Source organism: Populus alba, chromosome 17, assembly GCF_005239225.2.
Source record: "Populus alba chromosome 17, ASM523922v2, whole genome shotgun sequence".
NCBI classification, from domain to species: Eukaryota; Viridiplantae; Streptophyta; class Magnoliopsida; order Malpighiales; family Salicaceae; genus Populus; species Populus alba.
Window position 1 is genome coordinate 1,755,696 of NC_133300.1, and position 18,832 is coordinate 1,774,527.

General features: G+C 37.6%; 1 protein-coding gene across 1 annotated transcript; it reads left to right on the forward strand.

Annotated features, from left to right (window-relative positions):
* The first annotated feature begins 2,597 nt into the window (after window positions 1-2,597).
* Window positions 2,598-16,777, forward strand: LOC118042351 (wax ester synthase/diacylglycerol acyltransferase 4-like). The gene is made up of 5 exons (XM_035049997.2): window positions 2,598-2,904; window positions 3,158-3,559; window positions 4,350-4,706; window positions 16,224-16,361; window positions 16,451-16,777. Exons 1-5 carry the CDS (start codon window positions 2,722-2,724, stop codon window positions 16,607-16,609), a joined length of 1,239 nt encoding a protein of 412 aa, XP_034905888.1. The 5' UTR covers window positions 2,598-2,721; the 3' UTR covers window positions 16,610-16,777.
* The last annotated feature ends 2,055 nt before the right edge of the window (window positions 16,778-18,832 follow it).

Here is an 18,832-nt window from a genome sequence, read left to right on the forward strand (position 1 = left end):
GGCACATTGGAAGGACGGCCTTTCAATGTAAGTTTGTTTCGGTTTTATTTTTTTGTTTTAATTATAACATAATTTATGAACAACTAATCAATATTTCATTAATTTATTTTATTTTTAGATTCACAAACATTGAGGCCGACCGAGTAATATCATCGACATTTAAATCATTCATAGAGATTCTATTATTTCAAATGAGTTAGTTTATCCTGACATCCTGAATGGATACCAAATATCGATGCATGGTTTGACAAAATTGAGGTTGGTGTTAATTTCTAATTTCCAACTTATTTTTAATAAATTATTAATATAATTGTAAATAAATTATTATTTTTATTTTAAATAAATTATTTATACACAACACAAATTCGAGTGGGACAACACACTTGACAATGTTGTGAGGAAGGTGTGGAAAAATCACACAGCAACTAGGTAACATCGAAAACAATATGATAATTTAAAAAAAAAATGTTCAAAATCTAATTTCTCACTATGAAAGTAAGTTGCGTGATTTTTGGTATGAAGCACAAAATAAGGCAAAAAAAAAAAAACGTGAGAGATAACGGTCTTCAAGGCTAGAACGATGTGACGGTTTGGAGGGATTTCAAACCGCTATACATCTCGGCAGATATATGGTCACAATATATTGAGCATGTGACATCTGAGCAGTTCACACGATGCTCACAGTCTGGTGCTAGCAACCGGAACCGACAAATTCATGGTTTGATGACAACATACACTGGCGGCTCCACTCTGTTTGCTGCACATGCGAAATGGATGGTAAGGTTAATTTAAATGAAATATATCATTAAATAATTTGTTGTTACTTAATTAATTTTTTTCCTTACAGGTTACGTCTCTTGGACATAAGCCGAGCCTAATGGAGCTGTTTGTAGAGATGCACATGCGGAGTCAAGACTGCTAAAAAGGGGTGCAATAGTTTGTTGACAACCATGCTCAACACTTTGTGGTATGTTCGTTTAACCATTTTATTTTGTAAGTTTTTATTTTTATTAAAGTGAATATGATGATTTCTTTTTTTATTTTCTGGAGACCTATAATAGCCAGTTGAGGGGGAGATATAATAGCCATCCGGATTTCGATCCAGATTTGTGGATGGAGGTAGGATCATCTGGTGGACCTGATAAAAGTTAGTATACGGGCTCACCAACTCTACGTCCGAGAACTTGCAGGTGGCCAGTAGTGTCTCAATCGTTGGGAGCTCTCAATCAGTATCGAGCACCCAATTTAAGGAGTTCGTGGCCTTGTAGCAACACATGGCTCATCTCTCCGAAAAACATAAGCAACTATCGGTGAATTATGAATAAAACACGACTCATCTCACCGAGAAATACGAGCAACTCTCAGCGAATTATAAACAACTTCGCCAAATGGTCATGAACATGGCATCACAGAGTGGTGATATCCTTTTTGGTTATATGGTCCCAAGAACAACCAGCCTCCTCCTTGTCCTCCTCCAGCCTCATCATTGTGTTAATTTAATATTTTTTTGGAAACATATTCAATTTGTAATGAATATTATTTAACTTTTTATTATTATTATTATTTATCTTTAATAAAATTTTATTTGTGTAATGGTTTTTTTTACTATTAATTTATATATTATTTATTCTAAAATAATTTTTTTTAAATAAATTTAAAAATACCCACCGATGGATTTATAAACAAAATGTATCCATCGGCATTTTACAAAGAGTTGAAACATATTTACTAAAAACGCCACAATCACCGACATGTTCATAGACGAATAGAGTTCACCAGCATTTTACTGAGAGCTGAAAAATATTTACTAAATATGCCACCATCGTTGACGGAATACATTCCTTGTTATATTTCCAGCGGGAATTTTTTTTTGCGTGCATTTTCTGTCTATAAAACCATTAGCAAATTTTTTTTTTTTACAGACAGAGTTAGCAATGGAATGTGGGATTACCAATGAAAGGGATGCTGACAGACACTTTTCGTATGTGATTTGGTTGGTAAAAAATTTACCGACGGAGTCTAAATCTCACATTGATGAAAAGTGTTCATCGGTAAAACTGTAAAATCTTGTAGTGAATGAAGATAAAATAAAAAAATAATTGCACCATAACTAAAACAATCAAGATAAAGTGAAAAAATAACCGCACCATAACTCTTAAGAATATATTACTACATATATTTATGAACTTGTGATCCAAATTTTAATGCAGGTCCATATTAACCCGAATTACATGTAATTGTAATTTTTCTTAAATCCAACTCAAATAAAAACAAAAGATTTAATTAGGTTCTGTTTGCAAATATCCCGGGCGGGCCCTAAGACATCGGGATTGGTCCATATTAACTCAATTAGGTGTAATTTCATGAGCGGTGGGTTAATTAAATGTTGTCAAATCATTCACAATTATGGGAGTGGTGGGTACATGTATCATTCATTATTTTTTAAATTATATTTATTTGAAAATATATAAAAATAATAATATTTTTATTTTAAAAGAAATTTATGTCAATTATTTGGCATCTTCGCATACACTATTTGCAATGCATTTCCAAACAGCTGTAATGATGATGATCGTTTCTGCATTTGAATATTTACTCTGTCTAAGGAATTAAAGTTCGTGCCAAACCACAATAGTTACGTAGTATAAAGAACCCGAAGGGCTAAAGCCTAATTGGCTTCAAATATACAGCAAAAGTTATTGAAAACAAAACGAAAACGGTATGGAGAAAGAAGAAGACGCTTTAGAGCCCGTGAGTCCTACTGGACAGTACTTCAACAGCTTGGCTCTAAACCTCTCCGTTCTTGGTGTTTTGGAGACTGAAGTTCCCATTGATGACTCAAAAACAATCCCTTTGGTCAGGGATGTTTTTCTCCCCATCAACCCACGTTTCTCTTCCATCATGGTACTCTCACTCCCCCCCCCCCCCCCCGTGAGTCCTCTGTTAAGTGTATGAACATGTGTCTCATTACTTTTTTTCTTCTTTACGGGAAAAAGCTCCATTTTTTGTCTGTTCGAAGACATGCTGCAGTACTATATCTTTTTCAGTAAAATTCTGTTTTTTATACTGTAGAAAGAGATATAGCAGATATGTTTCTTAATTTTTTTCTTCTTTGGATGAGTAATCTTTGATTCAAATAGTGAAAGTGTGGATGCAGCTTATTGATGAGAATGGAGAAAAAAGATGGAAGAAGGTGGAAGTAAAGCTCAAAGACCATGTTTATATCCCCATTTTCCCAGAAGAAATGTCACCACAATTTTATGACGACTACTTCGAAGATTACTTATCAAAACTATCAACGTTACAACTTCCACAAAGCCAACCCTTATGGGAAATTCATTTAATAAAATACCCCACAAGTAATGCAGCAGGCACTGTAATATTCAAGATCCACCATGCAATTGGAGATGGTTACTCTCTTATGGGGGCTCTTCTTTCATGTCTACAGAGAGCTGATAACCCTTCTCTTCCCTTGACATTTCCTTCTGTCCAACCACGCGTAGACACATCTGGTGATCATCGTACCATCTGGCTCTTACTTAATTTCAAGTACTATTTAGTTGTTTTTCTTAAGAAATAATTAGGTGATTATTTTTTTGTTCGGTTTGAGTTTACCTATAATTAAAAATAACCAAATTAAAATTTTGTAAAATATAAAAAAAAAATACCAATCCGAACCGAAACCGATTCCAACCAATCAGTTTTGATTTGGTTTGATTATTTTATATTAAAAATCAAAATTCAACCCATTGGTTTCGGTTCGGTTCGTTATTTTATACTAAAAATAAAAAAACTACATTGTTTTTTGGGCCTTTTTTTTACTTTCTAATGGGTTTTATGATGAGCTTGGTTTCTATTCGGTTATTTTATATTTTTTAACTAAATTGGTTCGGTTTGATTGAGGTTTTTCGGTTTCAAGCTTGTGAAACCGAAACCAAACTGAATCAAATATCTTTTGAAATATTTTAATTGGTTTAATCAGTTTTTTTATGGTTCAATTTTTTTATTATTTTTCAATTTAAACGGTTTTTTTAATTTTTTGCAAACCCTTACAAATAATAATATTTTTTGCAACCCTTTTGTTTTCTTCACATGAAAATCTTAGCTTATCCATGCATATATCATCCTATCTCCTTACCAAATTACATGAAGATTTTTAGGCAAAATAAGTCCAAATTTTATTTTGTTGAAATTACATCCTATCTCCTTACCAAATCTTAGCTTATCCATGATAATTTTAACACAAGGGATGGCTAATGATTGAAGAGACAATCCTTCCCTTTTATTTTGTTCTTATCTCTCTACTTACATCATCAAGTTCTTAATTTGGTTTTCTTGATATATATCAGACAATAAATGATGTTATTACTGGATCAATTTTCTTGGGAACACGCTTATACATGCAAGAAATGAGCAAAGGGTCAAGCGATCATTCAAATTGTACAGCATTAGTGCTGCTTAATACAAGAATGTTTCGTAGTTACCAGTCAATTCAAGAAATGGTAAAACCCAAAGCAGAATCACCATGGGGCAACCATTTTGCCTTCTTGCATGTCCAATTACCTGAGTTGGTGGCCAGTACGGAGTTAAATCCAATAGAATTTGTCAGGAAAGCTCAGCAAATCATCAAGCGAAAGAGAAGCTCTTTGGCTGTCTATCTCACTGCTGCATTCGTTGAGATCGTGAAGAAATTAAAAGGACATGAGGTATGCTAGCTTCTCTAAAGGTCTCTACAACAAAATTGAATTTCAGTAGCATCTTGTAAGTAAATATTAGGATGAAATTTAAAGTAATTGCATATAGGGAGTATTATAAAATGTAACTATATAGAAAATATTGTAGTCATACTCTTGTGTGGTAATTTTTATCATTTTTATTGTATATTACCCTACACATATATACAGAAAAGGTTGGCTATTCAATATGTTAAGTTTTCTAATTATTTTCAACTGAAAGTTAAAATGATATCAATTTTAGATATTTATAGATATTAAGTGGATCTAAAATCATTTATACTAAATTAATGCCTCTAAAATTAGAACTCACATCTAGAGAACACTATTGTTACATCTATTGTCGGTAAATAAATATCGTTACATGTCATTAAAGATATATAATAATAACAATTATGTAGTAGGGTAATGCTACACAAATACACATTTTGAGACTTCAATTTTTTATTCTTTTCATTCTCCTAGAATGCATGATGTAGTAATAACTTAAAAATGTATTAGGATCTATTTTTCACCGTCTTGCTCAAATAGATTGTCACACCCCCTCAAAACATTTATAAAGGCACGACATCGGCTGGCGATTTTCGTTGTGTTCTAAGGATTTGGTTCTTTGGAGTCGCCACCTAGTATTTGGTCACTAGGAACCCTAACTGGTCTTTCAGAGATTCTAAGGCAAGGGACTGGTTGCGTAAAGGGAAGGTACTAGCACCCCTAATACGCCCTACCTAAGGTAAGCTGCTTGGTGTTTGGTTTGCTCCATAGTCTATGGTGTTGGTGTCTTCTAAACCCGTCAATTTATTTTAGATAGAAATCTAAGGAAATTCCATGTGCTATGAAAGTTCGTTTTTTCCTTTAGTATTTCAAAAGTCGGTGACTCGTAAACCGTGGAGAAAAAAAAATTAAAATTTTAAAATGTTCTCGATCGCAACCAAAGCTTCTTTCAAACATGTGCGTTGATTTATTACTCCCGATAATATTTTGGATGTTCGTCCTTTTAAGGATTTCTTCATCCAAACATTAGCGGTGAACAATAACCACAACTTCTCCTCCCAAAATAAGATTTTTATAGTTTTTGGAATATTGGCCAATACCCTTTGGAGTTTTACAAACAGGTTGTAAAATCCACAAATGCAAGAAAATGATTTGTGTTTAAGAAATCCATGTGAAAACACATTTTCAAAACTTCCAATATTTTTTTTTATATATAAAAAGAACATTCAAAACATGTTAGTGTATTGGCCGTATGCATGAAAACAAAACATTTTTTTTTAGTAAACATTTTTTTTGACGAAAACCGGGTATTTTAATACCGAATTTGTATCTTTACAATATAAAAATACAAACCGGTATTGACCCAAAATACAATAATAAAATTACAGAAAAATCACAAATTCTTTGAAATAATTTTTTTTGAAGAATTTTTATTTTTTTATTTTTTTTTAGGGCTGACCCAGCGGGGCCCACATGGCTGGGCTGAACCCAGCAGGCCTCATGTGAACAGTGAAATAAATATGATGTGAACAGTGAAATAGCATTTCACTGTTCACGTGAATTATATGTGATGTGAACAGTGAATTAACATTTCACTGTTCAAGTGAATTATATTTCACTTCAACAGTGAAATGCAAGGAAATGGTGCATGCACAGCGACGAAGGGGGTGCAAACCTGGTGGCAGAAATGATGTTGAAGACGATGGCGAACACTCCCAGTGATGCTGGTGGCGGTGGACAGGAAGCCAATGGGGGCTCACGATGGTTCTGACGGTGGCAGTGGTTGGGAAGCTCGATGACAGCAGCTGTTTTCTCTTCTTCTTCCCCTTTACAGAGGCGTTGCTTCTTCTCTTGGTTTCCCTCAGTCAGCAATGTTCTTCCCTCTCTATGGCAGCTTTGTGGAGGCGCTGGTAGTGGTGGCTGGGGAGTGACTTGGACGGTGGTCGGTGACTGTGGAGTGCGGTGTTCAGCCCTTCCTCCTTTTCTTCTCTGTGTTCCTCTTCAGCTATGTTCTCCTCTGCTTCCCTTTTCTCCTTCTGCTCCCAACTGTGCTGTTGTCGACTAGGAAGATAGTGGTAGCTGGCGGTGATGGCTTTGTTCTTCTTCTTCTCGCAGCAGAGGCGCGGGTTGCTGCCTTTTCTTCAATGGTGCTGCTACGTCTGGGGAGAAGATGATGCAACCACCGTGTGTGACGTTTTAGTGGCTTCTTGAGGTGGAGATGTTGGTGAGAAAACGAGTGATGATGGTGGTGGTTGATGAGGGCCAACGGCGGAGAGGGAAAGAGAAAAAGAGGCTGATTGCAGGAAAACTGGGCAGTAATGGCTGATTTTCGTCCGACTTTGTGTGTTCTTTTCTCCCCCCTATAGGTCTTCAAAAGAGGTTCTATTTATAGGAAGTGGAAGAGGGCAATCTTGTATACGTTGGGGAAAAATTTCAGCCCTTGATTCAGCTGGGAAGCATCTCAATCGTTGGCTCAAAGTGTGCACCTCGAGCTGCCAAATTTGGCAGCTCAAGGCTGCGAACTGCCCGAGGTGGCCACTTTGAGCCACTCAACGGAGCCGTTTCATACTTTTTCGACCCGACCGGACCATTCTCCGGGATAAAGGGGTTGCATGTGAACATGTTGGTGTAAGGTTTGTCGGATTTGGAGGCCACACGAGCCGGAAAACTCGCTTGGAAAGCAGCCACTCAGGCAGCGTTTTGAGGAAGAAAGTGAACAGTAAATTAAGGCACATTTTCCAAATTGGTCCCTGGTTTCGGATTTTCTCAATTAAGTCCCTAATTGGCCCTTAAACTTCAATATTTATGCAATTAAGCCCCTGATTTGACTTAATAAATTCCTAAAAATCATAATTTGGCCCCAGAACTTTAATTTCTTCTAATTAAAGCCCAAATTGACTTAAAAAATCAATTTTCTTGCAATCAAATCCCCTATAAATCCAATAAAAAATCAATTAAACCCATAAACAATCAAATTTGGGCTTCTCTCCTCAAAATTCAAAATTTCCTTCTCAATAGGGTTCTCATCCTTCAAGAATATATTGTCAAAAATCCAATCTTTGTATCTTTATACTCCTTGACCAATTTTCTGACCATTTTCCGAGCTCTTCTGCCTCTTATCATTTTTCTAGCCTTCTTTGGCTATTTATTTTATTTTTCATGGGGACCCAAAAATGGGTTACAACAGATGCCCCCTCTTTATAATACTTACGGAGCATGGGTTTTGCACAGTAAGTGTTATAAAGATAAACCCACAACGGAACTCCCGAAACTGATCTGGTCGAAGCTTAATTGATCTGAAACCTTGTCTTTTGCAACAATCCTCTTTAGCCCAAAAACTATGATCCAAATTTAGTCATCTCGAGATCCTTATCCAGCGATCCTCTGAATTCTTACTTTAGTTTGATCAATATGGAAATCCATTCGAGATCCCATCTGGTGATCTCCTTTAACCTGGAACCCCATCTGGCGATTCCTTTACCCATAATCAATACAAAAAATGTGTGTATGGTCTCATTATGATGGGTGACCTGCCCGATGGAAAAGGGAAAGAGTGGTCTCATTCTTTGGGTGACCTACCCAGAGGGAAGAATGGCCTCATTATTATGGGTGACCTACCCAGGTAAAAAAAATGGAGAATGGTCTCATTCTTATGGGTGACCTACCCAGAGAAATATGGTCTCATTGTGATGGGTGACCTGCCCAAGGAAAAAGGAAGAGTGGTCTTATTGTATGGGTGACGAACCCGAGAAAAATGATGGTCTCATTGTATGGGTGACGAACCCAAGAAAAATGATGGTCATTGTATGGGTGACCTACCCAGGAAAAATGATGGTCTCATTGTATGGGTGACGAACCCAAGAAAAATGATGTTGGTCTCATTGTATGGGTGACCTACCCAAGAAAAATGATGGTCTCATTGTATGGGTGACCGTCCCAAGAAAAATGCTGGTCTCATTGTATGGGTGACAAACCCAAGAAAAACAATGGTCTCATTGTATGGGTGACCGACCCAAGAAAAATAATGGTCTCATTGTATGGGTGACCGACCCAAGAAAAATGCTGGTCTCATTGTATGGGTGACGAACCCAAGAAAAACAATGGTCTCATTGTATGGGTGACCGACCCAAGAAAAATAATGGTCTCATTGTATGGGTGACCTACCCAGGGGGAAGAATTCTTAGTAAACTCCAATGCTTTTCTAAGAAATGGTTTCAATATGAGGTCCCTTCTGGCGACCTTCCTTGATGAATGTCGAAGTATGAGATCCCATCTGGCGATCTCCTTTAACTTGGAATCCCATCTGGCGATTCCTTTTATTCAAAGCTGAAATATGAGGTCCCTTTTGGCGACCTCCTTGGATGAATATCGAAATATGAGATCCCTTCTGGCGATCTCCTTTAACCAACTTGGAATCCCATTTGGCGATTCCTTTTTTAACCAACATGAAATACGAGGTCCCATCTGGCGACCTCCAAATAGTAAAACACGAGATCCCTTCTGGCGATCTCCTTTAATCATCTTGGAATCCCATCTGGCGATTCCTTTTAACAAACATGGAATATGAGGTCCCATCTGGCGACCCCCAAAATAGTGAAATACGAGATCCCTTCTGGCGATCTCCATCAACTTGGAATCCCCTCTGGCGATTCCTTTTATTCAAAGCTGAAATATGAGGTCCCATCTGGCGACCTCCAAATAGTGAACTGCGAGATCCCTTCTGGCGATCTCCATCAACTTGGAATCCCATCTGGCAATTCCTTTTATTCAAACATGAAATATGAGGTCCCTTCTGGCGACCTTCATCGAAATACGAGATCCCTTCTGGCGATTTCAACCAACTTGGAATCCCATCTGGCGATTCCTTTTAACAAAAGCTGAAATTTGAGGTCCCTTCTGGCGACCTCCGTTGATGAATATCAAAATACGAGATCCCTTCTGGCGATCTCAAACAACTTGGAATCCCATCTGGCGATTCCTTTTTACCGAATGCTATCGATGTCGTTCTTCCTGCTGGCAGGGTTTGAGAATCCTTATCTTCTCTTTTTGTTGTTCTAGAATCAACTCAATGATTCTTTCTTCGTCCATAATCTTGTTGGAATGCGCTAAGATCTCCTCCTGTAATGATCTAAAAAAACATATATGCAATGATTTATGATTAGATGCAATGCATGCATTCATACCTGGTTTTGAAACATAGGCCCCATCCTCATCTTCTTGTTCGTGAGACTCCCTCTCAACATGAGCTTGCTTTTGAAATCGTATGCTGGATTCATCTCTCGTGTTGCCTCCTATCATATCTTGGGGAAGAAGTCTTCGACTTTTTTACAAGTAGCCCCTTTTTTCTCCAAATTTACGACTTGTCCTTGCCTCTTTGTCATGCTTTTGTTAAATGCTTTATCTTTTTCAAATCTACGGGCCCTCATCCCGTTTTGAAAACATGTAAAACCTTTCAGGAAATAATCTTTTATTGCCCCCTAGTGTGGAGTGCAACTATATGTCAAGAAGATCTAATTTGGTGCTCTCCAATTGATGGAGTCATCTCTTTAGTCCTGTGTAAAAAGTTCTTTTAAGTAAAAGATTTCAAATGCTATGAGATCATATGTTTTATATATATATATAAAAAAAGCTCTTTACAAAGAGAATTCATGGTCAGACTTTAATTTTGTTGATTGGGAAATTACGAAATACATCAAGCGTAATATTTCCTTACAGAGTCAGAATTCACGGGCCTAAATAGATCTTCTCCATCCATTGTAGATAACAATTAAAGCTTCTCCCAAAAATGCTTTTTGTACCACTAAAGGGCCCTCATTGTTTGGCATCTATTTACTCTAACCTTCTCCTGGTAAAAGACAACATTTTCTTCAATATAAGATCTTCTTCGTGGAACCCTCAAGGTCGAATCCTCTTGTTGTATGATTTGGCCATCCTTCTTTGATAAAGTTGATGATGACAGATTGCGGCTATCCTCTTTTCACTTATCAGATTCAACTGTTCACATTTAACCTTGTCCCATTCTAACTCTTCTAGCTCAAAGTCTATCAATACTCTTAATGAGGGGATTTCAACTTCTAAAGGTATTACCGCCTCCATTTCATATACCAACGTATACAGGGTGGCTCCTATTAAGGTTATAACTGTAGTGTGATATACATGAAGGGTAAATGACAACATCTCATGCCAATCCTTATAGGTGACTACCATCTTTTTGACATTCTTGTTAGCAGCTTTTACCGCACCATTCATCTTTGGTCTATATGGCGAAGAATTGGAATGCTTGATTTTCCATTTAGTGCAAAGCTCCATTATCATCTTGCCGTTGAAATTCTGGGCATTATTTTTCTAGTGGACCATATCGATAGATCAAATATCTTTCCATAAATTTCTTCACCACTTTTTTCACGTGATCAAAACATCTCAACAAAGTTTCGTCAGATGATTTATACAAAGTTTCCCCATCAAGATAGAAATCCATTGCTAACCTCCTCAACGTCTTCTTGTTGATTTTTGGATGCCCCCATGGGATATGTCTAGTTTTGGATGAAATTCTTGATATCATAGTGCCAAGGGTTTCCATCAATTTCTCTTTCAAACTGAGCAATAATGAGCTAAGTTATTTCTTATATCAATGTGTATTGGTTGTACCTTGTGCCCAAAGTCTATTCTAGCCATAGAAGCTGGCGTGACCAAAACATCAAAATGGTTTCTTTCCCTTCCTAGATGGGTGAACTTTATTTCCTCAAATTCTCTAGCCCATTTAGACAAGTATTCTTGGCAAGGTCTCAACTTCTCGTCCTTGGTTTGCCCTTTTCCTTTCACTTGACAAATAATCAAAATCGAGTCTCCAATACACATCTATCTTTCTAATGTTTAGCTCTAATGCAACCTTTAAAATCGAGAATGCAAGCTTCAAACTCAGTTGTGTTGTTAGCGTACCCAAATTGCGATTTAACTAAAACCGGATACTGTTTCTTATTAGGAAAGATTAGCACTGCCCCCACTCTATTACCACAACACCCTCAAAGTACATAATCCAACAATCTGATTTCCCTTACTCGACTGAAAGCATATTTTTTATCCAAAAAATCAAATCTTAACAGCCCATAAACTTTCACAACATGGTCAGCTAGGTGATTGGCGATGACATTCATGGCTTTTCTTGTCATATATACTATGTTGTACTCAGTTAGTAGAACTTGCCATTTTTCAATTCAACTCGATAGATAGGGGTGGATTCAGTAGGTATTGCTTGATTTTCGTGAAAGCTTCTCCACGTTCTTATTCCAAATTCCAAGATTCTTCCTCCTTAACAATTTGAAGATGAGGTCATAAGTCGTGGTTAATTGGGATATATATTGAGCAATGTAATTCAAACTTCCCAAGAACCTCCTTACATCCTTCTTAGTCTTGGGAGTTGGCATAGGTTGAATAGCCTTTACTTAATCAGGGTCCACTTCTATCCCTTTGTCACTCATCAAAAATTCCAAAAACTTCCTAGATTTCACCCTGAATGAACACCTTGCATGGTTAAGCCTCAACTTGTACTTTCTTAGTCTTTCAACTAATTCCTTCAATATTTGGACATGATTCTCTCCCTCTCTAGGTCATGTCATCCACGTATACTTTAATCTCTTTTTGCATCATGTTGTGAAATAAAGTTACCATAGCACTTTGGTAGGTGCCCCCAACGTTCTTTAACCCAAACGGCATGACCTTGTAGCGGGTTTCCAAGCTTGTTCATGTTGTTCGTTTTTGTGAATCCCCTAATGTTATTTTCCTACCATTCTTCCTCTTCTACCCCCTAAGTCTGGCCATTCATTCTCAGTGTAAAGTGTAGGTGTAGTTATGGAAGATTCGTTTTGAAAAGAAAAAATGATGTGTAAAAACACCAAGATGAACTTTTGAAAAGGCATTTGGAACCTCGATTTAAAAAGTTGAAAAAGGAAAACAACACAATATTCATGATCAAACAAGCATTGTTGATTAAATCACCAAATGGAGCTTCTTGGGTCTCCCAATTCTAGAACATCTCTCCCTTTATGGATGCAAAAAGATATTATGGAGCATACATCCTAAGGATAGGCTTTAGTTCCTTTATGTGCGACATTGGGTAGGTTTACTACTGGGTCTCTAAAAAGGGTCTCTTGCTGTTCCAGTGATCACCCTCGTAAAGGCGATATGGAGGTCCAGCAGATAGTGGGATGGCACGTGTACCAATCACAATCAGTCTAAACACTCAGCAAAGAGTTGGGGTTTACACAAACTTAAACCTTGACTCAAGTCATAAGGCAAGCTGCTAGTCCCCCACTTAACCTTAAAGTTACAGGTGTGTGCCCTCATAATATAATAACAATAATAAAGTGATGCATGACCATGCCATGTACGATAGAATGTAAAGATGTATGCTAAAGCTTTTAAACAAAGCATCGTAAGAAAACAAAAACCAATAACACATAGCCTAAACAAACAAAAAATCAAGCTTAGTCCAAGGGTCCCCAGTGGAGTCGCCATTCTGTCACACCCCCTCAAAACATTTATAAAGGCACGACATCGGCTGGCGATTTTCGTTGTGTTCTAAGGATTTGGTTCTTTGGAGTCGCCACCTAGTATTTGGTCACTAGGAACCCTAACTGGTCTTTCAGAGATTCTAAGGCAAGGGACTGGTTGCGTAAAGGGAAGGTACTAGCACCCCTAATACGCCCTACCTAAGGTAAGCTGCTTGGTGTTTGGTTTGCTCCATAGTCTATGGTGTTGGTGTCTTCTAAACCCGTCAATTTATTTTAGATAGAAATCTAAGGAAATTCCATGTGCTATGAAAGTTCGTTTTTTTCCTTTAGTATTTCAAAAGTCGGTGACTCGTAAACCGTGGAGAAAAAAAAATTAAAATTTTAAAATGTTCTCGATCGCAACCAAAGCTTCTTTCAAACATGTGCGTTGATTTATTACTCCCGATAATATTTTGGATGTTCGTCCTTTTAAGGATTTCTTCATCCAAACATTAAGCGGTGAACAATAACCACAACTTCTCCTCCCAAAAATAAGATTTTTATAGTTTTTGGAATATTGGCCAATACCCTTTGGAGTTTTACAAAACAGGTTGTAAAAATCCACAAATGCAAGAAAATGATTTGTGTTTAAGAAATCCATGTGAAAACACATTTTCAAAACTTCCAATATTTTTTTTTATATATAAAAAGAACATTCAAAACATGTTAGTGTATTGGCCGTATGCATGAAAACAAAACATTTTTTTTTAGTAAACATTTTTTTTTGACGAAAACCGGGTATTTTTAATACCGAATTTGTATCTTTACAATATAAAAATACAAACCGGTATTGACCCAAAAATACAATAATAAAATTACAGAAAAATCACAAATTCTTTGAAATAATTTTTTTTGAAGAATTTTTATTTTTTTATTTTTTTTTAGGGCTGACCCAGCGGGGCCCACATGGCTGGGCTGAACCCAGCAGGCCTCATGTGAACAGTGAAATAAATATGATGTGAACAGTGAAATAGCATTTTCACTGTTTCACGTGAATTATATGTGATGTGAACAGTGAATTAACATTTCACTGTTCAAGTGAATTATATTTCACTTCAACAGTGAAATGCAAGGAAATGGTGCATGCACAGCGACGAAGGGGGTGCAAACCTGGTGGCAGAAATGATGTTGAAGACGATGGCGAACACTCCCAGTGATGCTGGTGGCGGTGGACAGGAAGCCAATGGGGGCTCACGATGGGTTCTGACGGTGGCAGTGGTTGGGAAGCTCGATGACAGCAGCTGTTTTCTCTTCTTCTTCCCCTTTACAGAGGCGTTGCTTCTTCTCTTGGTTTCCCTCAGTCAGCAATGTTCTTCCCTCTCTATGGCAGCTTTGTGGATGGCGCTGGTAGTGGTGGCTGGGGAGTGACTTGACGGTGGTCGGTGACTGTGGAGTGCGGTGTTCAGCCCTTCCTCCTTTTCTTCTCTGTGTTCCTCTTCAGCTATGTTCTCCTCTGCTTCCCTTTTTCCTTCTGCTCCCAACTGTGCTGTTGTCGACTAGGAAGATAGTGGGTAGCTGGCGGTGATGGCTTTGTTCTTCTTCTTCTCTGCGAGCAGCAGAGGCGCGGGTTCTGCTGCCTTTTCTTCAATGGTGCTGCTACGTCTGGGGGAGAAGATGATGCAACCACCGTGTGTGACGTTTTAGTGGCTTCTTGAGGTGGAGATGTTGGTGAGAAAACGAGTGATGATGGTGGTGGTTGATGAGGGCCAACGGCGGAGAGGGAAAGAGAAAAAGAGGCTGATTGCAGGAAAACTGGGCAGTAATGGCTGATTTTCGTCCGACTCTTGTGTGTTCTTTTCTCCCCCCTATAGGTCTTTCAAAAGAGGTTCTATTTATAGGAAGTGGAAGAGGGCAATCTTGTATACGTTGGGGAAAAATTTCAGCCCTTGATTCAGCTGGGAAGCAATCTCAATCGTTGGCTCAAAGTGTGCACCTCGAGCTGCCAAATTTGGGCAGCTCAAGGCTGCGAACTGCCCGAGGTGGCCACTTTGAGCCACTCAACGGAGCCGTTTCATACTTTTTCGACCCGACCGGACCATTCTCCGGGATAAAGGGGTTGCATGTGAACATGTTGGTGTAAGGTTTGTCGGATTTGGAGGCCACACGAAGCCGGAAAACTCGCTTGGAAAGCAGCCACTCAGGCAGCGTTTTGAGGAAGAAAGTGAACAGTAAATTAAGGCACATTTTCCAAATTGGTCCCTGGTTTCGGATTTTCTCAATTAAGTCCCTAATTGGCCCTTAAACTTCAATATTTATGCAATTAAGCCCCTGATTTGACTAATAAATTCCTAAAAATCATAATTTGGCCCCAGAACTTTAATTTCTTCTAATAAAGCCCAAATTGACTTAAAAAATCAATTTTCTTGCAATCAAATCCCCTATAAATCCAATAAAAAATCAATTAAACCCATAAACAATCAAATTTGGGCTTCTCTCCTCAAAATTCAAAATTTCCTTCTCAATAGGGTTCTCATCCTTCAAGAATATATTGTCAAAAATCCAATCTTTGTATCTTTATACTCCTTGACCAATTTTCTGACCATTTTCCGAGCTCTTCTGCCTCTTATCATTTTTCTAGCCTTCTTTGGCTATTTATTTTATTTTTCATGGGGACCCAAAAATGGGTTACAACATAGATCAAGGAGAGTATTCCCAATTTTACTTAGTTATTATTTTGTTGTTTTTTAATAGATATATTTAGCTTTCATTTTTCTTTCCTTTCTGTTTTTTATGGTAAGCTTTTCTTAATTTGTTATTATTTTTTTAATGGTTTTGTTTTAATAATGCATCTCGATTACGGAAAAAAAAACTTAAAAATATATCTTTTTTAATGGTTGATATTTTTTAGAAATGTATTTTTTTTTTAAGAGTATCATTAATATTATTGATTTAAGGCATGCTTGTAGGATGCTTGCTAAAATGATATTAAGTATTCAACCATGTGCCTCAGGTAGCAGCCCAATGCATTCATAAAACATTGTTGAACGCAAGCATGGCTATAACAAATATGATTGGCCCAGTGGAAAAGATGTCTTTGGCTAATCACCCAATCAAAGGCATGTACTTTGCCGTTTTTGGCAATCCTCAGGTAACTTGTCGAATTTAACTAAATTTGTCCATTCAACAAAAAATTAACCACTTATCAAATTTCAACAAAACAGTATATAACATGTGCAGAGTCTTACCATAACAATTGTAAGCTACATGGACGAACTAAGGGTTACAGTGGGAGCTGAGAAGGGCTTCATAGATGTCCAAAAGTTGAAGTCATACATAGAGGAAGCTTTCCAGATGATACTCAAATCTGCTGCCTGTGAAATTCAGCAAATGCAATAAGGGGGAATCAAATCATTTTCGTTTCCAAAAATCTTACTATTTATTTTTCTTGTCAATTGAATTATAATGGTTTGGTGTGAAGTTGGCGGGGGAATCATGCTTACCCGAAGCCATTTTTTAGCGACCTTTTCGTGCGAGTTTCTGCTTACAAAGGACGACAAGGATGAACAGTCAACTTCACTCATGTTTTTCCGTGAGAGTAAGTACATGGCAGATTTCATGGCTAAACAGGGAGTGAGCAGATCAAGTGACTTTATTGCCTGGTTTGAAGCATCCATCAGTCCTTGATCTTGTTGTTATGCTTGTGAGGATGTTAAAGGTAGATTTATTGAGAGAAAAGCTTCAGTAATGAGGTCGAAATGTGGTTTCTTGGCGGTTTTCCCCCGGCACTATCGCTTCGAATGGCTAGTTTGTGCAGAGCTAAATGTTGCTTATTTGGATAATTTTGCTTTTGTTTTCCTTGGTCCGGTTACTTAACTCTTTTGTTAGTTCTGCTGCAAACTGTTATTTTACAGTCTTTGTACTTATTTCTCCCGCCAGCCTCTGGCGTTTAATAAATTATTTTATATATAAAAAAAGGATGAACAGTCGCCTTAGGAACGACTTTGTTTTGGACTGAAACTATTACTTTTCAATTTGCCCCTGGAGTTTTCACATTTAGCAATCAGGTCCTTATTCCTTGGAAATCTACTTCTTTTTTATTTATTTTTCCCTGGATCAATTGCAATTGGCCTGAATTCCTGCAATATTTACAAAATAGTCATTGGTTTTCAATTTAATCAACTCAGTCCTTAATTTAACTCCTCAAACTTTTAATTTTTTCAAAATTACCCCTAGTAAAATCAATTAACACCCCTATACTATCGACTCCTATTCATTTTGATCCCTGGAGTCGCATGTGTGTGGCGTTGCAGTGATCGTCCAACACTCAGGTGTGTTGTCTTTTTAGTCAAATGTGGAGAGATAAGGAATTCTTGTCTCTTATCAGTAAAATATGAAATGGGAGTCGCCACCTAGTATTGTGGTCACTAGGAACCCTAACTGGTCTCAAAGATAGGGTACAGAAACTGGTTGTGTAAAGGAAAGGTATTAGCACCCCAAATACACCCTACCTAAGGTAAGCTGCATTGTTTTATTGTCTGATAAAATCTAATGTTTTGGTTGCGTTTTCTAATTGTTGGTCTTGCCTATCTAAAATTCAAGAAAAGCCTTCCTCAAAAGAGGGTTCTTATCTTAATGGGTGTAAAACTTAACCATTCTAGTGTCTGAAAAAAAAAAAAAAAGAATTTAATATCTAGAATACGTATTATGTGTAATGTCGTACCCCAAGATACTAAAAACAAACAAAATAAAATTTTTGTTGCTTTTGAAATTTTGGTCAATGTTCTCTTGACTTTAATAAACTGTTATTAAAGCCACAAAGTATGCTAAAACATTGTTTTTTGGTGTATGAAAAACACAATATGATTTTTTAGCTTTGAGACACTTGGTCGTAAGCACAAAAATATTTTTTTTGTATTTTGAAACTTTTGATGAAAACCGAGTATTTTAATACTGGATTTTGCATTTTGCATTTTGACAACATAAAATACAGACCGATATTAAACAAAATAGCGTAAAACAAAACGCGTGAAAATCACAAAATTTTAAACATATATTTTTTTTTGTTAGGCCGGACCCTGCCCACCATTGTTGGGATGGACTGGACTCAACCCAAGATCCATGGGCTGCGCTCAGCCCAGCCCCCATCAGTTGGTTACTGTGCATAGACGTGCACCGTGCACGTCTTGCATGGCGAGGGAAGAAATGAAAGCAAAAAAAAAAAGGGGCGGAGGGTTTACTTGGAGAAGTGAAATGCAACCTCTGTCATCAGTGATGGCTAATGGTAGAAGTGGTTCCAGGCGGCGGCCTTCTTCTTCCCTCCCCCTTTTTATTTGTTTGCTCTATTTCTTCATTCTCTTCACAACTTTTTTTTTTTTTTTTTTGGTCTTCCACCCTCTCTTGTGCTCTCACTTCTGCTCTCTTCCCCTGTATTTATAGGAAAAACAGGGGAGAGAGAGGCAAGGGCGGCCACTGTGCAACCACCCCAAAAACCGCCAAAGGGGCACGTCCGCTCTATTTCACCGCCCTGTGGGAGGTCACAGGTTAGAGTTTATGCAAGTGGGGTTATTGTTGGCTTCTTTTTTATGTTTAGGAGAGAGAGGGGGAGGAGAAAAGTCAGTG